Source organism: Girardinichthys multiradiatus, chromosome 6, assembly GCF_021462225.1.
Source record: "Girardinichthys multiradiatus isolate DD_20200921_A chromosome 6, DD_fGirMul_XY1, whole genome shotgun sequence".
NCBI lineage: Eukaryota > Metazoa > Chordata > Actinopteri > Cyprinodontiformes > Goodeidae > Girardinichthys > Girardinichthys multiradiatus.
The window spans coordinates 7,843,382-7,862,686 of NC_061799.1; the positions used below are offsets into that span (position 1 = coordinate 7,843,382).

General features: G+C 41.6%; 2 protein-coding genes across 3 annotated transcripts; both read right to left on the reverse strand.

The window, feature by feature from the left end:
• Positions 1–124: 124 nt before the first annotated feature.
• ro60 (Ro60, Y RNA binding protein) lies at positions 125–14,274 on the reverse strand. Of its 2 annotated transcripts, XM_047369184.1 has the most exons (10): positions 14,175–14,274; positions 11,312–11,524; positions 10,547–11,138; positions 9,006–9,226; positions 7,011–7,157; positions 6,789–6,926; positions 6,586–6,702; positions 6,179–6,295; positions 3,018–3,164; positions 125–2,507 (listed from the first exon to the last, which is right to left on the reverse strand). In XM_047369184.1, the coding sequence occupies exons 2-10, from the start codon at positions 11,399–11,401 to the stop codon at positions 2,355–2,357; spliced, it is 1,722 nt and encodes a 573-aa protein (XP_047225140.1). In that variant the 5' UTR covers positions 11,402–11,524; positions 14,175–14,274; the 3' UTR covers positions 125–2,354. The 2 variants fall into 2 exon arrangements, with proteins under 2 accessions (XP_047225140.1, XP_047225141.1); XM_047369185.1 differs by lacking the exon at positions 11,312–11,524 and having other exon boundaries at positions 14,175–14,260.
• A 1,178-nt stretch (positions 14,275–15,452) lies between these two features.
• LOC124870346 (regulator of G-protein signaling 5-like) lies at positions 15,453–18,801 on the reverse strand. The gene is made up of 4 exons (XM_047368978.1): positions 18,474–18,801; positions 18,146–18,207; positions 17,887–18,053; positions 15,453–16,592 (listed from the first exon to the last, which is right to left on the reverse strand). The coding sequence occupies exons 1-4, from the start codon at positions 18,524–18,526 to the stop codon at positions 16,326–16,328; spliced, it is 549 nt and encodes a 182-aa protein (XP_047224934.1). The 5' UTR covers positions 18,527–18,801; the 3' UTR covers positions 15,453–16,325.
• Between the last annotated feature and the right edge of the window lie 504 nt (positions 18,802–19,305).

A 19,305-nucleotide genomic window follows, 5' to 3' on the forward strand; every position in this document is an offset into this window, starting at 1 on the left:
ACGCACCACTGTAATTACTACAGTATGAACTCCTCTGTACTGGGACAGTAAGCACAGTGGATCTGTTAATGGAGAAATATAAAGCAGATTGATTAAATATTAACAATTTTATGACCTAAAAAAGTACATTCAATTTGATTTATTCTACAATAGTTTCAATTCATCGTTTTTGCATAAACAATCATTTTTAAATTAAAGATACAGGAGTGCAACTTCAGCAGTTTCAGTGATGGTGAACAGTTTTTACGCAGCTACGACTGATTTTTAAACAGTACAACATTGTCCTATTTGTGACAACTTCCATCAAAACCAGTTAAAGTCCTACACATTTGCATAATTCTGTTGAAGAGGGAAATTCAAAACAACAATCCTTCATTCTAAAACTGATCATCACATTTAAAGGCCGCTAAGAGTTATTGATATACAGAGCCGCTCAGAACATGACATCCATTCATCATGGGCGTAAAGGTCTTCAATTTTGGCATTTTAATGATGTACTTGAAACATTTTAAAAAACAAGAACTAGCTGCTCAAATTTGAATTCAATGTGAACTTTCTCTCATCCAAAGTGGATCAAAGTTAACATAGTTCAAAGAAAACAAACAATCAGTAATATCTGGATAAATGGCCCTTAGCAGGTTGCAGAGAAGTCACATGAGCAATGTTCTGGCATAATTCTGGCTGGATATTCAACCACTCTTCTGATCAAAAATCAGATTAACTTGGTTGGTTTCCTGAGGCAGACCCAGTTTTTATTCATAGTTGAGAAACTTTCAATAAGAATATGGTCAGAGTTCTTTGGGAGGTCATTCAGAAAGTGTAATGGAAGTGTTTCAAAACCCTTTCTGATTTGTGTTTGGATCATTGATTAGACTGGTTCCGTCTATCTGACCCCACCTACCCGTCTTAGAGATGTAAGGAAAAACTGCTCTAATGCTACCGAACCAGCCTAACACCAAGCTCAAGCAGGTGACAGGTGAGCGAGCCCTCACCCACCAAGGAAAAACAAAGACTCTGCTCCAAAACCAGGAGAAAAAACCCAAAAGCAGACAAAAATGTTCAGGGGAATCAAGATGTGGCATTTAAACCTAAAACATTGCATGCAATATCAGGCATGGTGGTGGCGACATCATTCTGTGGGGCTTTTTCCCAGCCAGAGGTACTGATGAACTGCACAAAGTGGCTAAAGTAATGGTGAAGGACTACATCCAAAATTTCCAACTTCATCTGAAATCAAAAGCTGAAACCTGCCCAGCGGAACCCAGTTGGTTATTCCAACAGGGCAACGATCCCAAACATACATCCAAACTGGTTTAGGAATGGATAAAGCCGCCTAACATCAAGGTTTTGGAACAGCCCTGTTCTCAACCTGATTGAAAACCTTTGAACTCTGCTTAAAACCTTAGTCTGCGGCAGAAAACCAGCTCATTTAAATGATCTGCTCCATTTCTGATAAAACCAGTGGTCAGATAGAATTAAGCCAATTAAGTGAGTGGTTTATCTGTAGCCTGCTAAGGGACATTTATTAATGGGGTGTGTAAGTGTGGAGAAAATCTACTGTACATTTAAACTATTTCTAAACAATACAGTATCATCATTCCAACAGGTTCAAATAAATCAGTAAAATCTCTAAATTATGGCATTCATGCTCGTGGCAAGTGAACGTATATCAAGATCAATGAGAACTACTTTGTGATGTAATAAAACTAGCCTAACTAGGGCTAAGAGTAATTCATCTAAAATAAATCTAGTGTTGGTAATTAAATAAAACTGGTCCAACTAAATAAATCCAACAATTTCACAAACAGGAAGTTATTCTGTGGACTTTAGATGATTTCTCTCATCTTCATTTCCTATAGATAGGTTAATAATTAATATTCCACTTCATAAAATTGAAGAATTAACAATTAACCTATACTTTATCTCTTACATGCTACCAGGAAACCACCTTAAAGTAAACCTACAGTTGCATGAAACGTAACATTGTGACTCACTCAGTTTCGCCTATCAATCTGCAATCTTCTTGCTGAAAATGAGAGATGTTCTTGTCTAACCGAGAGCCATCAAAAGCCTACTGTCTAGTCACTTTTGACCACATCATATCCAGCATACCCTGTATTAGCACTTGGCTTTCGAATTTCACAGAAAATATGTGCACGTAACATTAGCAGAGGGGCCCGTCCAGCCCGCTGGACGCTTTGTCATACATTATACAAAAAAGAAGAATCTGGAATTGTCAGCATCTTTGGGATTAGTTGAACTTTCCATGTGTGGGCCTTGTTTGTCCACTTTGTTCTGTCTGTTTGTACGCTCGTTATATGACTCAGATGGTCCAGTTACTATATGACATTAGATCAGATCAGATTGAGGGCAAGGTTACGAATGATGTTAAAAGCTCCAAGGTCGAAGCCACAGATGCTGAGTAAACCCCTGTCTTCCGTGTCTGCGATGGTGTGTCCAATGGAAGTTAAGCCACACATCACCAACTTGGAATCTGCGCCTGATGCCTGTTGAGGATGAGGAGAAGAATGTTTTATTTGTGAAATGATGATGATTATTTAAATAACCCATCATCTCAAAACATGGAAAAAATGTAGGTGGGTCATCAAAATGAGCAAAGAAAGACTGTTGGTTGAGATTATCTGTGTCGGGGATCAAAAGCAAGGATCAGCTGATAAAAAGTCAACTTTAACATTAAATTAAAGAAAGAAACTTGCACTCTGGCTGGCTTCTTTACTGTTGAGGTTTTTATTGTTATTCATGAGGAGAAAACAATTCTTCTGCTTAACCTGAAAACATAGTCTATTCATTATTCAACGCTACCATTGAACAAGCATTCACAGTGGATAAAACCTGGGGCAACACTGTAATACATGCTGCTCAAGCTGGCTCATTTGCTGCTATAAATTTCAGCGGACAGTGCAAGAGAGTCAGGTAGGAAAGAACATCTACTCAACACAGCTCTTAAAACAAGAATGACATGACTTAAAAACACCTTCTCATAGAGACAAACTTACCAGTCTGTGTTTCTTCAGAGATTCCACTGGGCTAGCTGTAAACGTCCACAGTGGGTTATTAGTCAGAATGATGAACATGTCGATGTACTTCTTATTTCCTGTGGCCCATGTGATAGGAAGAGTGCAGTCTGTGCTGCCACTGGGGAGCTGGAAGATAAGAGCTAGAGTTTACAAGACACACATGTTCAGTCATCAGGCAAACCATAACTTCAGACAACAGATTACAGATAGCACAGTTGTGAAGTAAAACCAGGGGTGGAAATTGGCAGTGACAGGTAACGGAAAGCAGTGTTGAATTTTCATCTCTGACTTGTTGAGGGCAGCAAAGTGCCTTAGCTTCCACTAGAATGTTGTAAAAGGCCTGCTGGCTCTGGTTGGCGGGCTCATTTGGACCAGGTAGGCCCCTCTTTTGTTCATGACCCTCTCTCCAGATTGGGACGGGGGTCATTGGAGGCTGGGGTTGGGGCAGAGTCGTTCGGGTTCGGGCGGTGCCGGCACTGGTCTGGGCTGGTGCTGCTGTGACCTGCATGTCTCCACCCCGGAATGAAGGGGACCACCTCCTGGGTCTGGTTGCCCTTCTGGGGTATCGGTACCTGGACCTGAGAGTATAGTGTATGTATAGAGAGTTTGAGTGAGTGCATAACGTCCATTGTTGTGTGTCTTTATGTTGAGTGTGTGGGTGTGAATGTTTTTAAGTGTACTCATAAGGGTGGGAATGTGTGATTGCGACTCTGTGCGTCTGTCTTTGTGTCAGGTTGGGTCTTGGGCTGCTCCCTCTCCTGAATCAGCTTAAGCCCCCATCAAATGCGGGGCCTATTTCCTCACCACCACACTTCCTGCCGGTGGCTGTAGTCTCTGCCCACTGGTATTGGTGGTTTTCAGTGTCCGGAGCTGGGTGCTTTGGTGGGCTCATTTCCGGTGACTGCTTGCCGGGGCCTGGGGCCCTGTCGGAGCTCTGCTTGGGGGGTTATGTGCCCCGGGGTCTCGGGTCTCTGGGTCCATGGCTGGATCTGCTCCAGCGTAGATGTCTGCCGGGGGGGGGGGCCTGTGGGCTCGTCACTGCATCTCCCTGGGGCTTCTGCACTGTGGCTGCTGGGTGGTGGGCTCTCCTCTGCACTTCTCTGGGTGGGGGTTTCAGTAATCCCAGCGGTGGTTCACCTGAAGTTCCCATGCTCTTGGGGGCCTTTGGACGTCTGTGGCTCAGATCTCCTCCGTGTCCGTCTCTGGTCGAAGGAGGCAGGTCTGTGACTCCTCACACTCGCTATTGTAAACCTTACATACACATACTGGTGTTTAGATTCAGGTGTTAACAGATACACAAATGTTCTATATTGAGCAACATTTATCACCAAATACATCTTCCATTCATTAGTAGTACCGTGCACCTTTCGGTAACGTTGCTGATGTTTCTGCAGGTGTAGAAGAAGTCTTTTAAGTATCTTGTATTCTCTTCACTGCTGCTCTTCCCAGTCTCTGCCCGCTGGTATTGCCACCTCAATTGGCTCCTCTCGACGTTGAGAAGCAGCGACTCTACTCCGAGTCCGTCCCGGTTGACCGAGCTTCTCACCCTATCTCTAAGGAAAAGCCCAGACACCCTGTGAAGTAAACTCATTTCGGCCGCTTCTATCCGTGATCTCGTTCTTTCGGTCATGACCCAAAGCTCGTGACCATAGACGAGGGTGGGAACGTAGATCAACCAGTAAATCGAGAGCTTCGCTCTTAGACTCAGCTCTCTCTTCACCACGACAGACCGGTACAGCGCCCACATTACTGCATCTCCGTCTATCAATCTCCTGCTCCATTTTTCCCTCATTCGTGAACAAGACCCCCAGATACTTTAACTCCTCCACTTGAAGCAGGACCCCCCGACCCAGAAAAGGCACTCTACCCTTTTCCGGCTCAAGACCATGCCCTCGGACTTGGAGGCACTGATTCTCATCCCAGCTGCTTCACACTCGGCTGCGAACTGCTCCAGTGAGAGCTGTAGATCACAAGCTAATAGGACCACTTCATCCGCAAAAAGCAGAGACGCAATCCTAAGGCCACCAAAACGGATCCCCTCAACACCTTAGCTGCGCCTAGAAATTCTTTCCATAAAAGTTATGAACAGAATCGGTGACAAAGGGCAACCTTGGCGGAGTCCAACCCTCACCGGAAACGAGTTTGACTTACTGCCGACAATGCGGACCAAGCTCTGACACCGGTCATACAGGGACCTAACAGCTCGTATCAAAGGGCCTGGTACCCCATACTCCTGGAGTACCCCCCTCAGGATTCCCAGAGGGACACGGTCCAACGCCTTCTCCAAGTCCATAAAGCACATGTAGACTGGTCGGGTGGACTCCCATGCACCCTCTAGGACCCTGCTGAGGGTCGGACTGAATATTAATTAAAATGAATGAAAATAAATGCTATTGAATGTTTAATTATTTTCATTTTAAAAAGTAAAATGATGTGTAAAATGGATTATGACAGGATTATTTTGATCCTGACAGTCAAAATGACCGACAACGAAAAGGTCTAGCTCACCCTCTTGTCTAGACTTTAGAGAGGAGGACACGCTGGTGTTCTATGGATCATTGTTCTGCTCTTGTTGTTCTGTTGTTGATCATTGTTCTGCCATAAATCATTCAGGAGCTGAAGGAGAAAAGCAACCCCAAACCAACATACTAGCAACGCCATGTTTGTTTGTTGGCACAATGTTCTTTTTCCGAAATAATCTATAAATTTTACATCAGCTTAACAAAATGACACCTTCAGAATGTTTCACTTAAGTGTCATTAGTTCACAGAATATTTTTTGGAGATCGTCAAGATGTTTTTTGACTGATGTATTGTTGCACAAATATCCAGAAATTATGTAATTGCAAAACTACAGCTGCAAATTGCGATTACAATATTGATGACAATTAATCCATATTTTTCAAACTCTTTTCCTTCTTTGCCATTAGAGAATGCCCCCACTTCTTTTCATGAACTTTAGTGTCCTAGCCACTAGAGATATAAATCAAGTCTGGGTATTAGGGGAATTAAGAGTCCACCCACCCGGGAACCGGTGACACCATATGGTAAAAAAAGTGTTAATTTTCACCCCTGAATAATGGAAAAAATACTTGAAAGTCACAAGCCAACCAGCCCCCATTTTAAAACATTAGCTCTTACCTTAACCAGTTCTACAGTTACTTCTGCAAGCGTCATATCTGCAGAAAGAGAGCATGGAACCACAGTTCCCTCAGAGAAGGCCAGGACATGTGTGTTTGCTTCTGTCCGAGCAAAAATCTGCAGCAAACAGACATATAACATTAGCCAAATTCTGCCCTCTTAGTACCTTTCAGTACATTTAAAACAAGTCTCTTTACAGTCATTGACGTGATATTATTTTTCCTAGCTTATAACCTTTGAGGGGCCTGTGGATTAACATATCGTGGAAAGAATTTGCAAGGAATTCCCAGTACGTCAACAGGCCCAGTCCTCTATACTGGCCTCCTCCACAGATGAGCCCTGCTTACAGACACAGCTGTCTATGGCCCTCACAGACTAAAGTTATCCTAGCTCTGCTCCGCTCTTACCATGGTTACAGCTGCGGCTGCTACAGCAGTGCTGATTGCTGTTCCCGGGACAACGCTGGTCAGCGATGTGCTCACATCTACTGCCACGACGAGTCGCTTACCTATAGGCTCCACGTTCTGAGGACATAACAAGAGCAGATGTGGTGTGTGAGAAGCTGACTGTCACGTTTACAGGTAGTTGAGGAGAAACAAAATCCTCTTACCATAAAGCTTTTGTAAAAAGCACAGTCCATGGCTTTGAGGATGTCGCTGTCTGCTTCCCATTTTGTTTTCCCCTGATAGCCTTGGCCTCGTTTATAATTTTCTGAGGCCAACAGGATGCTGAAAGGGTGGATTTTTGCCTGGAGGTTTCAAAAGCGATTGAAATGCTTCTATAGGCAACACAATGATACTGTCAGGTCATCAGAGTACGTTTACAGTTGTACCTTCTTTAGAGATGACTCGTTCTGAAGTCTGTCACATATTATTTGTGTCTCTGAGCTTCTTGGTTCAAGAAGTTTGTTCGACGTCATCTTTCCCAGGATTTTTAGAATCGAATGCAGAGATATTTCCTTCAGCAGAGCGCTCCATACCTTCAAATAATAAATCAAATAACCTTTTCATCAAATCTATGCATATTTACCATATCCCCAGTTCTTCTTATTTAGTGTTAACCATGTCCAGTAATTTTTAAGGAAAACAACCATGTTGGGATGGATATTAAAACAGCGGAACTTAAAACACCAAAAACAATTTGTTGGGAGACTCGCTGAGCAAGAACAAATGAGAAGGTGATTGAGATGGGTTTTAGCAACTATCTTTTCATATTAATTAAAGCATGTCCCCACAAAGCCGTTCAGTTCGAACATAAACTCCAGGATGCAATCTCACTTATGAGTTTACTAAAACCAAGATAGATAAAACAAAAAAACAAGTATTTTCTACCAGAGATGCACAGAGAAATCAGCTGGTAACTAGGTTTGGTTTATTTTCATGATAAACAGCACTGAGCGAGTCGGGAGCTAAGAAATACAACTTTTTACTTGATCACTGAATACACCATATTTAAGCGCTAACAAAATGTTCTGTGTGGAAGACACTTCTGTAAAAACAACACTCAAACACAGATGTAAGATAGTTTGGATGCCTGTCATTTCACTACTTCACTGTTTCATTTTTTCAGCGCTTCTTGATCATTTCATAATGTGTGTTTCCACCTTAGGAACCACATCCAGGAATGTAGGTAGTTTTCTGGGGTAACTGTCATCTTTGCTGTTGACAACATTTAAACTCAGCTTATTTATGTTGGATATCAGTGTTTTACAGTGTTACCTTTCAAATACATTCATAAAACAAATGAATTAACTGATTATGAACTTCTGCTGGAGGCTGAGGGAGTGATAATCCCATCAAAGCCATTTATTGGGAGATTAACAGGTAAAGATACAATATTTTAGTGTTTATCTTTTGAGATACAAATTAAAACCATCCCAATCCCCCATAATAGTGGATCCTTAAGTGATTCTACATTTGCATGAAGCAGACACACTTAAGCTGCTGCTGTGTGTCTGTGCTCCATTCTAACAAGTAAAAATGAAAGTCTGTGAAATTCAGTTAAGGTTTGTTACATTAGGTTTGGAGAGACTACATAAGTTACAATCCTTGGTTATGATTTGGATCTCCTTTTCTTTCTTCCCTGCACACACGTAGGAGATTAGTGTAGTTCATTTAAAATCTATTCTAGTTTACCATGTGGACATGAATTGGTCTTATTTCCCTGTTCATTATTAATCACTTCCTGGACTTAGCAGCAGTCCTGTGGGAGTCAGAGGACATAATCTACATAAATGGCAGGCTTGTGGACCTCACAGAAACGGAAATAACAAACACCCACGGTAGGGAAATAAAGTTCAGGGGGATAATGTTTCAGAACCCCTACTTTAAGCGCAACTAAACCTGACGCGCTGATGGAGCTGTTTGATTTCAGCTCAGTTTTATTCTGTTGAGCTTTCAGCCTCTGAATGCACTGGATCTGGAAATGATGGAAGCCCTTTGGAAACCTCTGAATACATCCAAGGGTCTGCATTCTCTAAGAAATACACACAGTCTGCGGTTTACAGATTGTTATGGTCAGCCAGCTAATCACAATGAATAATAACACTAATGTAAAATGCTAACACTAGTTTAAAATGTCAACCGCAAATCATCAAGTCTCTTTATATATATCTGTATACAACCACCCCACCATGTGATGTCTCCTCCACACTCCAATTATAAATAATTAGGACCACTTATCTATTAGCAGGTTGAATCAATAGAAAAACTGCCGACTGGAAATGAGCCTCCAGTCTCTTGCTGCATCTCTATTTTCTATCTAATTTGTTGAAAACACAGATATCATTGTTTCATCAATGAAGGATAATAAAAGAAAACCAGATTACCTGTTTTGACCTCAGATGATCTGTAAGCAGCTGCTCCCTCTCTAGCTTGTGCTCCTCTATTAAACTGCTGACCTCCGTTTCATCACGGCTGTGCTTGACCTTTTCCACCACCTCAAGGTAGGAAAGCACTTTGACAACTTCCTCTGAGTTCTCTTTGTCTGCATAAGCCCCCTGGACCTCCTTCCACCCTTTTGTTACATATTTGCTGATCAAGGCAACGGCTGAAACACACAATGAGCTGGTCGTCACTATCCCCGAGTCAAAATTAGGAATGTTGCAATCAGTGATGTCTGACAGTTACTGCTGTTATTGCTGTGGTGTAAATTTCTCACTTGTCCCTTAGCATTTCATTTAAAAAACACAAGTGTTTAAAATCTTAGAGGTGGCACAGCAAAAATAAATATGTATTCAATCTACCACTAACCAAAAACATTCACTAGTCATGTTTTGCAAGTCCAGAGTTTTGTATTACATTCCTTAATACCATAACGTGTTTCTAAGTACAGTACGTGTTCACACTACAGGCAAATATGGCCCAAATCTGATTTTTTTTTTTTGGAGTCAAGTGATCGGGTCAGGCTGTTTAAAGCAAGTGGGAACGCTCATATTTGGCCCGTATCTGACTTTTTCAAGTCACATTTGAGCCACATTTATATGTGGTCCTGAATCCGACTCACATCTGATCTTTTGGAACGTGACTCCAGTGGGAACGATTAGATGTAAGTTTGACACCACTTTCCATCACATTCATCACAACTTTGCGCCGCCCAGCAGGAAACGGTAGCAGTTAGCAAAACAGACGGGGGGCTCGAATAGAACTGCACAGTGGAGAGACAGCGAGACGTTGGAGCACGTAAATAAACAGAGATAAAACTTTATTCCAGCCTAATTGAAAGGCTCATAGGAACCGTCTGGATGTGGGGCATAGTTTGTATTGTAAAATTTGTATGCAACTGTTCAAACAGAGGACTTTAAAATGCTATTGAGGTTACCAAGCATGTGATGATCTGCCCCTGCTGCAGTCTGATACAATGGATTGCATCAAGTCTTCTGCCTGTGGAGTTGAGAGGAGATTAAAAGTTGCCCTCGACATGATAAAGTTCTGAATAAACTCTGTCTGTGTAAAGTTGATAACATCCCTGTCCCACCATTGCTGGCTGTGTCTCAGCATCCAAACAGTTTGTTGTGCTGAACTGGTAGTCAGATCTCCCTAAAACGGAACAATAAAGAGTTTCACTCTCCTTTTACTCACACGTTTCCCACACAGCTCCTGCTGACACAATACATGGCTTCTGTTGTACACTTAAACCATAACAGCTATTTCTCAGTGTTTGCTGTTGTGCTGCGCTTAACGACGCAATTATTGTTTTTATGTACATACGGGTCAGTTTGGAGCCACAATATTTTCAAAGTAATGGGAACGACCACACAAAAAAAAAAAAAATCAGATTCCTGAAAAAAACCGGACTTGCATTAAGACATGCAGTGGGAACGTAGCCTAAGTGATCCCCTTTGAGTAACGTGCATCTGTACCTACTAACCATCTGTGGCTGGTCTGGTGTGGGAGAGTCTGAGCAGGTCCTGGTGAGACCACCCCCCTCTCTGCTTACATCTGGTCACAGCTACAGCCAGACTCAGGGCATCTTGCTCATTGTACCAGTCAGACACGGCCTTCCTCAGGGCACGCCCCCATATTCCACATTTCATGCCTTCTTTCAGCTCCTTTTTGTACTGAATGAAGGAAAACAGGTGGGCAGCGTCCCGACAGATCTCCTTCAAGGCTTTGAAAGCTGCCTGCCTGGTCTTCAGCTCTGAATGCTGCGAGCACAAGGCCAGGGCAAAAAAGGCAGGACCCGGTCTGACGACGCACCCATTTTGGGCAAAGCGTTTTATCTCCTCCACAACCTCTGCACCTCTCCCCTCCTGCAGCAAGGACAGCAGGGCTCCGGCGTGGTCTATGGTGACGTGTCCCAGCTCTCTGGCAGTGTAGATGTCTTCCTCGGAGCCATAGCAGAGGAAGCGACACAGTTTAGTCTTGTCACTGATCTCCCATGAGCTCTCAGCACCTGTTGAGTTCAGGGTGTGGTTGCTTGTAGTGTTCCCTGATAGCTCCATTGCAATGCTGGAGAAGGCCTGGATTAGAGAAGGTAAAAAAAATATTTTAATTTCTTCACAACGTCCCTCAAAGAATAGATGTATCCACGCGGGATGTCCCGCTCTGATCCGAGGTACGAGCCCGGAGTCCTGATTAAAGCTTTATTTAAATGACGACATCAGAGTCTCTGAGAAGAAGCAGCTCCCGATACCTGTTGTTTCTCTGCTGCAGGGCTGCCGAGGTCCAGTACTCCAGAGCTACTATCCTGCAGCTCCATCCCTGCTTCAATAAATGCCCTCATGTCATTCAGCTCTGCGGAGGCCTAAAAATGAGCCAATTTGTAACTCAGTAGTCCTGGAGTAGCTCTCGAGGACTGGACTTGGGGACCCTCTGGTGTATCTTTCTGTCATTTTGGCAGCTGCATCTTTTGCAAACAAACAACAACAACAAAAATTATTACAGCTGATTATTGATCCAAGGTTTCTAAAACTGTATCCTCAGCTGTAAACGATCATTTTGTTGACCAGACAAAATGTGTTTCCTGAGCAATTTAAGTGGTTTTTAACCATTTTAAATGACATTTACAGTAAATGACATTTCTGTGTGTCCTACAACAACAGAGTGTCTTCAGTCAGAGGCTTCTTCAGATCTGCTGTAAGACGGAGCGCTACAGGAGATCCTTCCTGCCCACAGCCATCAGCATCTACAACGGTTCTTTGAAGAAACCTTCATAATATGAGCTACAACAACATTTAATTTCCCTTTGGGATTAATAAAGTATTTTTGAATTGAATTAATGTGACCTGCTTTGAATGCCCTGCTCAGCTGCGTTTCCCCTGTCGTTATATTGGAGGGGAGTCCCTCCCCTTCAACGAACCCCTCCTAGTTAATAATTATATCAAATTTATTTTCTAACTAATCTGGATCACACCAGGAGTCATTAAAGGTTACCTTTCCTATAAAAACCAGTTCTATACAATGTCTTTTTATGAAACAAACAAAATCTTCTTATTATGTTCTTTTCTCTATCACCCTGACACCCTAATGCACAGCCACATGCGACGTGTGTGCTCACGGGTGAATACACACATACCGTGCCCGAACAAAATGCTGCAACCTTTGGTAATATATGTCAGTGGTCGCAACTACCTGCAAAACAAGCTAGAATATCAGCGCTTTTTAAACTCCCCTAGAGTTGTGTGGACAGCAGCACCAAATCTCCTGCAAGTAGAAGCTGTAACTCTGTGCTTCTGGCCTCGCCCCTTTCAAGCAGCAAAAATGAATGAAAACATATATAACGGATAAAAATAGACAGATGTTGACAGGTAGATGGATATAAACACAGATGAAAATACCTAAAGAAAGTTGTTGAAATGTTCTGTAACTGAAATGGTACAAACTCTCAAACCATCCATTTCAATTCCAGGTTGTGAGGCAACAAAACATGAAAAATGCCAAGGGGGTGAATACTTTTGCAAGGCACTGTATATATAATTTCAACCTAAAACTGGAAAAGTATCACTGCATTCTGATGTTCTGTGCTGGCATTTTATCCTGGAAACAGTGTATGTTTTGCCTTGTCAGCATCACTTACTTTTATGTACGGATGTATTACTTATTTCTAAATTTCTACTAATTTATAAATGTCTCATACTATGGATGCACCAATCAGCCTCTATTTGCCAATATCTATTTCTGACTTTCTAGGACAGTCGATTTTTAATTCTATAAGGACACATAAGACTATCAAATGTGCTGCAGATTTTTTGAGAGAGGAAATGGTATTGGTAAAAAGTATTGCAATCTTGCACCAATGGGAATAAAGCATTTGCAATCTCAAACTGTATCCTGCTAAGGATAAAGTGTGAAATATGATTTTTTTCCCTCTACTTTCCTAATGTGGCCTCTTTTCTCATCTAACAAGGGCAGCGCCTGTGAGTGGGCAGCAAAGCCTCGGTAACCCATCCACCCTTGTCTTGTGTCATGATGTATGTTTGGATGGGTTGTACTGGAATTCTAATTTCCCCTCGGGGATCAATAAAGTATCTTTGAATTGAACTGTCTCTAACCTTTATGTGGTTTTTATTAAACTAAAGAAAGTGCATGCTGTTGGTTGATCATTTACAGAAACCAAAAGGAAAATTGGTCATTACTCTCACTGGCCAATTAACTGGTGCATCTCTACCCATTATATACCATCACGTGTAAATATATTCTCACTGTTCTATATCAGAGAAAAATCTCAAAGTTGTCTGTGCAGACTGGAGGATGGAAGTCTGGTCTTTCCATTTAAAATAATATAGCTACTGGCTTTATTTTTCCCCAACAGATAGGCTACAGGTTTTTATTTTCCCGTCGTGTTGTGTGTGTGTGTGTGTGTGTGTGTGTGTGTGTGTGTGTGTGTGAGAGAGAGAGAGAGGCTGGGGAAAAGAAGAGCTTGCTAAATAGCCGGTGTTACCACATTCCGAAAGGTTTAAGCAGCAGAGATCAGATCCAACTCAACACTGACTTTGCATACTAGCATCATTTCCTCGCTGCCTCAGAGCCCTGACAGAAATAGATTAAAGCCGATTAGAAGACATGATGACACCCATCCCACAGCGAGGAGCCACACTGATGGAGTTTTAAGGCTTCCCTGAACAGAAGTTGTAATTCACCTCAGAGATCCCACCCTGCTAACTAGCATGCAAATCTAGGCTATGCTAACATTTCCAGTTACAGCTAAGTAAATAAACTAGTTGCACTGGATGAGCACAGTCTGTCCTGCAAGTTACGTTGGTTCAAATATCAATGTTATAAAAAGCTCGTAAATGTACAAAATTGCCTTTAAGGAAGTTAGCGAAACATATTCCACCACCTACACCTAAAAAGATAACTTCATAGCAGAGCTGTCCAAGCCGCTGTTATTTAGCCAGAACTATCATCAATCTGAGCACTTTTGATCCACCTGGACTCCGGAGATCAGGACTATCAGGAGGCTAGTCGCCTCTCGCTGCTGATCTAACGGCAAACATATGATGCTTGCCTCTGTCTAGAAATAATCATCACCAAATTCTGAATAAATATTTACTTACCTCAAGATATTTACACAGAGCTAAAGTTTTGATGCAGCCTGATGGCGCAAGGCCTCCCCTCCGGTTGGCAGTGACGTAACCAGGGGGATGAGGGTGGGGCGCAGTGGATGCTGGGATACTGTCACACAATACATCTCTCTCTCTCTCTCTCTCTCTCTCTCTCTCTCTCTCTCTCTCTCTCTCTCTCTCTCACACACACACACACACACACACACACACACACACACACACACACACACCAAGCACCACTTTGTACATTTAAACCAATAATGGCTATTTTTGGTTTTTATTCTCAATAATAATACTTTTACCCCAACCATTTGTTCTAGTATTTTCAAATTTTGACTTGGCACGAAAATATTGCGCACAGCTGCAAGTCTTTTGGGGTATGTCTCTAACAGCTTTGCACACATGGATACTCAAACCTTTGCCCATTCTGCTTTGCAAAATACTTCAGGCTCAGTCCGATTGAATGTAGAGCATCTGAAAACATAATTTTCTTTAATCTTGTTTCATTTCTCTGTTTCATGTCTCCATCCATCCATCCATCCATCCATACATCCATCCATTTTCTATACCCACTTCTTCCATACTGGGTCGCGGGGTTAGCTGGAGACAAACAAACAAACATGCATACACTCATTCACACATAAGGTCAATTTAGAGAGACAAATTAACCTAACAGTCATGTCTCTTTTACAATAATTTGTGGTTTGGTTTTAGGATGTTTTTCTTCTGTTTCCTACTGTAGCAATGATACAGTGGTCATTGATGTCATTGGCAAATATAAAGACAGATGTATATTTATAGAGTTGTTTTGACTAAATAAGATAAATTAAATCAGATTTTCTTTTTTTTTTTGGGCTGCACAGTGGAGCAGTTGATAGCACTGTTGCCTTGCAGCAAGAAGGTCCTGGGTTCAATTCCCAGCCTGGGGTCTTTCTGCATGGAGTTTGCATGTTCTCCCCGTGCATGCGTGGGTTCTCACCGGGTACTCCGGCTTCCTCCCACAGTCCAAAGACATGCCTGTTAGGTTAATTGGTCACTCTAAATTGCCCTTAGGTGTATGAATGAGTGTGTGCGTGGTTGTTTGTGTGTTGCCCTGCGATGGACTGGCAATCTGTCCAGGGTGTATCCCACCTCTCGCCCATAGACTGCTGGAGATAGGCACCAGCTCCCCTGTGACCCACTATGGAATAAGCGGTAGAAAATGACTGACTGAAATAAGATTTTTCTGGGTACTTTACATTTGTCCTGGTAGGAATGTTAACAACTTGGTTTCCAGTTATTTCAAATTCTTTAATTAACAATCTGCTTTGCTAATCATGATGTTTGCATGAAACTTATTTTTAACAGAAACTACAACTCCCTCTAATCTTTTGGACCAGTCTGTCCTATATATATTATAGCATTCACTGCTGATTTGTTTGTCAGTGGTACATTTGAAAAAAATCCATCTTAGGTTACAAACTACAAAGATATAGATGTCCAGTCCTTGCATTAAAGTCAGCATGAGTATTAAACAAGCAATGGAACCAGTGTAGGAATTAGTTTGTACATTTCCAGAAATTTAAAGACAACAAGAAATTAAAGAAACTGCAATTCAAGAAACTGCAATTCAATCTTCATTCAAAAGTTAAAGTAAAAATTTTTGAATGTAATATTTTACATTTTGTAAGTAATATTAACGTCCACTGGGCGGCAGTAGCGCACCAGGTGCAACATGAAGGATGCCCTCTTGTTACCTCAACGCAGCGGTTTCTGTGAAAGCAGGTGATTTAACATGAAATAAACTCTTTGCTTTATGATGCCTACATGACAGAAGGATTTCATATTTTCACAATTACTGTTAAAGTTCAAACTCACAAAGTACAAAATACATTTTGTCTGAAGTCACTTGTGCAGATCAATAACAATCATGTTTACATTTAAGATGTCGACAGTCCCTGCCAGAAGCTGCACAGTAAAAGATAGAGCTTTACTTCTGCTGATGACTCATGTCCGCTTCATTTTCACAGCTCTCTGTTTTCTCTGACAGAAATGTGCTTTGATACTTTGTGGGATGAGGAAGTGCCTTCGCAGCACTTTGACCCACGGCCCTACGTTATTCGGTCTGGGCAACGCTTCATACCATCAACAGCACACATGGAGTCAGTCCTGTTTCCCCAGAAGTAGTGGGTTCACTTTGAAATCCTCCACAGGGATCTTTAATCTCACAGCCATGCGGTTTCTCTTTAGGCCTCTTTGTTTAGAAATTGAGTTAATAAAGAGTTTGTATGGCTCAGTTTCAATAAAGCGTGGAAAGGAACAGCTCTCCATCAGGATGTAGATTTTCTTCTCTGCCACAACAAAGCAGGATGGCCCTGGCTGCCCCAGACTCTGTCTGATCGTTTCTATTGTGTTGAAATCCAGATTAACCTGCAGAAATGGCATATCAGTTATACAAACCCTCAGAAAGTACAGTGTTTCACTTTTCTTGGTGCTTGTGGTGTTTTGCAAGAATAATCATACCCCCTTGAATCTTTACGTTTGTCCCTTTTCAACCAAAAACCCTAATGTATTTTATTGCCATCATCTGTGATAGACCCACACATAGTTGTGCATTATTGTGAAGCAGAAGAAAAATTATACATGGTCAATGGTTCAGTTTGTTAGAAATAAAAATCATAAAAATATGGCATGTATATGTAATCACCCCCTTTATTCTGCTGCACCTAAATACAATCCAGTGCAACCAATGCCTTCAGAAGTCGCTAACTAGTAAACAAAGTACTCCTGTGTTAAATTTAATCTCAGTATGTTCTATGAAGGCCTCAGAGGTTCGTTAGAGAACAAACAGCATTATGAAGACCAAGGAACACAGCAGCCAGGTCAGTGAGAAAGTTGTAGAAAAGTGTAAAGTTGGGTTTGGTTTGAAAGCAATATCTCAAACTTTGAACATCACACAGAGTTCTGCTCAGTCCGTCACCTGGACATGAAAAGAGCATGGCACAACAGCAAACCTACCAAGACATTGCAATCCAAACGGTAAAGCCGGGCAAGGAAAACATTAATCAGAAAAGTAGCCAAGACCCATGGTAACTCTGGAGGAGCTGCAGAGATCCACATGACCAGTTTACCAAAAGACAAGTAGGGGATACAGTAAACATCTAGAAGAAAGTTCTTTGGTAAAATGAAACCAACAATTGACTTTTTGGCCTAGAAGCAAAATGTGACAGAAAACTAACACTGCACATCACCTTGAACATATTATTCCTTTAGTGAAACATTGTGGAGGCCACATCAAAGATGCTGGGATGCTTTTCTTCAGAAAGGACAGGGAAGCTGGTCAGAGTTGATGGTAAGATGGATAGAGCTAAATACAGAGCAATCCTGGAAGAAATCCTGTTAGAGGCTGAATAATGTCAGAAAAGCTTGTTAGCTGAGATTCAAAAACGATTGGCAGCTTTAATTCCAGCTGGTTTTGCAAAGTATTGAGACAAACATGCATGCCAAACTTTTCAGAATTTTATTTATAATAAGAAATCATTAATCATTTAAGCCAGTGTTTACAATTATGCACTACTTTATGTTGGGCAATCACATATAATCCCTATAAATGACTTTGACCTTTGTCGTTGTACTGTAACTAAATCTAAACGTTCTAGGGGTGTGAATACCTTTACAAAGTACATTTGGTTGAGTAAGTCCATTTCAAATGAACAGCCCTTACCTGTTTTGGAGATTGATCCCTGATAAACTCTTCATAAATACTCGCCGCTATCCGTGTCCGCTCCTTTAGACTGTCAAATGTCTGATATTTTTTACAGGCGAGCCAGAAATCCAGGTTTTCTTCGCAGAACTCCGACTTCAGAAAATCCCGAAACACCTTTTGTCCGCCTTTTACAGAAAAGAACAGGGCTGCATTATGAAGACAGCAGTAGCCAACCATGACATTAGTTCTGAACTGCCTGAAAGCAGAAGGAAATTACTTTTCTTGGAAAGAACCATCTCAAGTGAGTCTCCCAATAGGCTTGTTTCATATGTTTCCTGTCTGCAATGAGGAGAAAATAGAGTTTTTTTGTTCACATTTAAAAACAGCAGTAAGATACAAAATTTGTTGCAGTAAAACCAAATGACAACTGCAGATCTACATCTATGGTAATGAACTCTGCATGCATAGGATACAGCACTTCTAACTTCATGCGATATCGCTAGATCGTAAAAAGCTGTAATACCTAAACCATGTAAGAGTCACATAAACATGGAATACATAGCCTTAAGTGATGTCTTAAGTTATTCCATATAAACTGCACTTACACTTTCCTTGTGTCGTTTAGGGCTGTTTGTGACTTCTTAAAGAATCCCTTCATTGTTGAACCGAATAACCTCAACAATAAAGATTATTTGACTAAATCGCAAGGTGTGCATGATGCAGCTCGGTCATCTGAGGAATCACTCCAACATCCACTGAGATTTACCGGACATCTATAACTCTCCGCTGGATCCTGGCTTTCTGTTTGCTGACTGGGTAACTAGAATCAGAAGTTCGTGCAAACACATTTCTTCCTGAATAGTAGGTTACAGCATGATATCCCTCTTTGTTATCCGGCTTGAAGGAGCATGAATGGCTGATATGCACATAAATACGTGCTCTTCCTTGTGGTTTAATTATAGAACACAACTTGCTCAGTGTTACAACGCCCACCACATTCTTCACACATGAAGGCATTCTAAGCCACCTGACTAGCGATTCAGGTCAGTGCTATTTTTAGTGTCAGGTTGTTTGATCATGGGTTTAGTTACATTTTCTTGAAATTCCACTAGTCTCATCAGTGTTTGTTTTCCTTATGTTGAACAGTCAGTGAATTTTTGTTGCTTTAACATCCAGTTTTTGCATGATCTCACCTTAAATTACAAGGGTATAAGAACATCTCATGGCACAAGGCCTTACAAGATTGTCAAAGTGAAATTTGTCTCACAGTGCTATCCACTCACTGTCATTATGGGATTCCAACTGGAAAAACAAAGATAAGATGCGCTCCTGCCCAAAATCTTCAGACTGGAAAATAAACTGCTGGTAGATCATGACCAGGTTTTACATAGACATTCAAAATGTTAAAAGACAGGAGCAAGAGACAAAAAATAGTTA

What these genes read in the sequence shown, in the direction of transcription:
- LOC124870346 (XM_047368978.1), bottom strand. Translation starts at nt 18,526, where the DNA reads ATGAAGGGATTCTTTAAGAAGTCACAAACAGCCCTAAACGACACAAGG. An exon ending in CTAAACGACACAAGGAAAGT is followed by an intron (nt 18,208 to 18,473) that starts GTAAGTGCAGTT and finishes TCCTCATTGCAG; the next exon opens with ACAGGAAACATATGAAACAA. An exon ending in GATGGTTCTTTCCAAGAAAA is followed by an intron (nt 18,054 to 18,145) that starts GTAATTTCCTTC and finishes TTTCTGTAAAAG; the next exon opens with GCGGACAAAAGGTGTTTCGG.
- ro60 (XM_047369184.1), bottom strand. Translation starts at nt 11,401, where the DNA reads ATGAGGGCATTTATTGAAGCAGGGATGGAGCTGCAGGATAGTAGCTCT. An exon ending in CTGCAGCAGAGAAACAACAG is followed by an intron (nt 11,139 to 11,311) that starts GTATCGGGAGCT and finishes TCTCTAATCCAG; the next exon opens with GCCTTCTCCAGCATTGCAAT. An exon ending in CACCAGACCAGCCACAGATG is followed by an intron (nt 9,227 to 10,546) that starts GTTAGTAGGTAC and finishes TGTGTGTTTCAG; the next exon opens with CCGTTGCCTTGATCAGCAAA.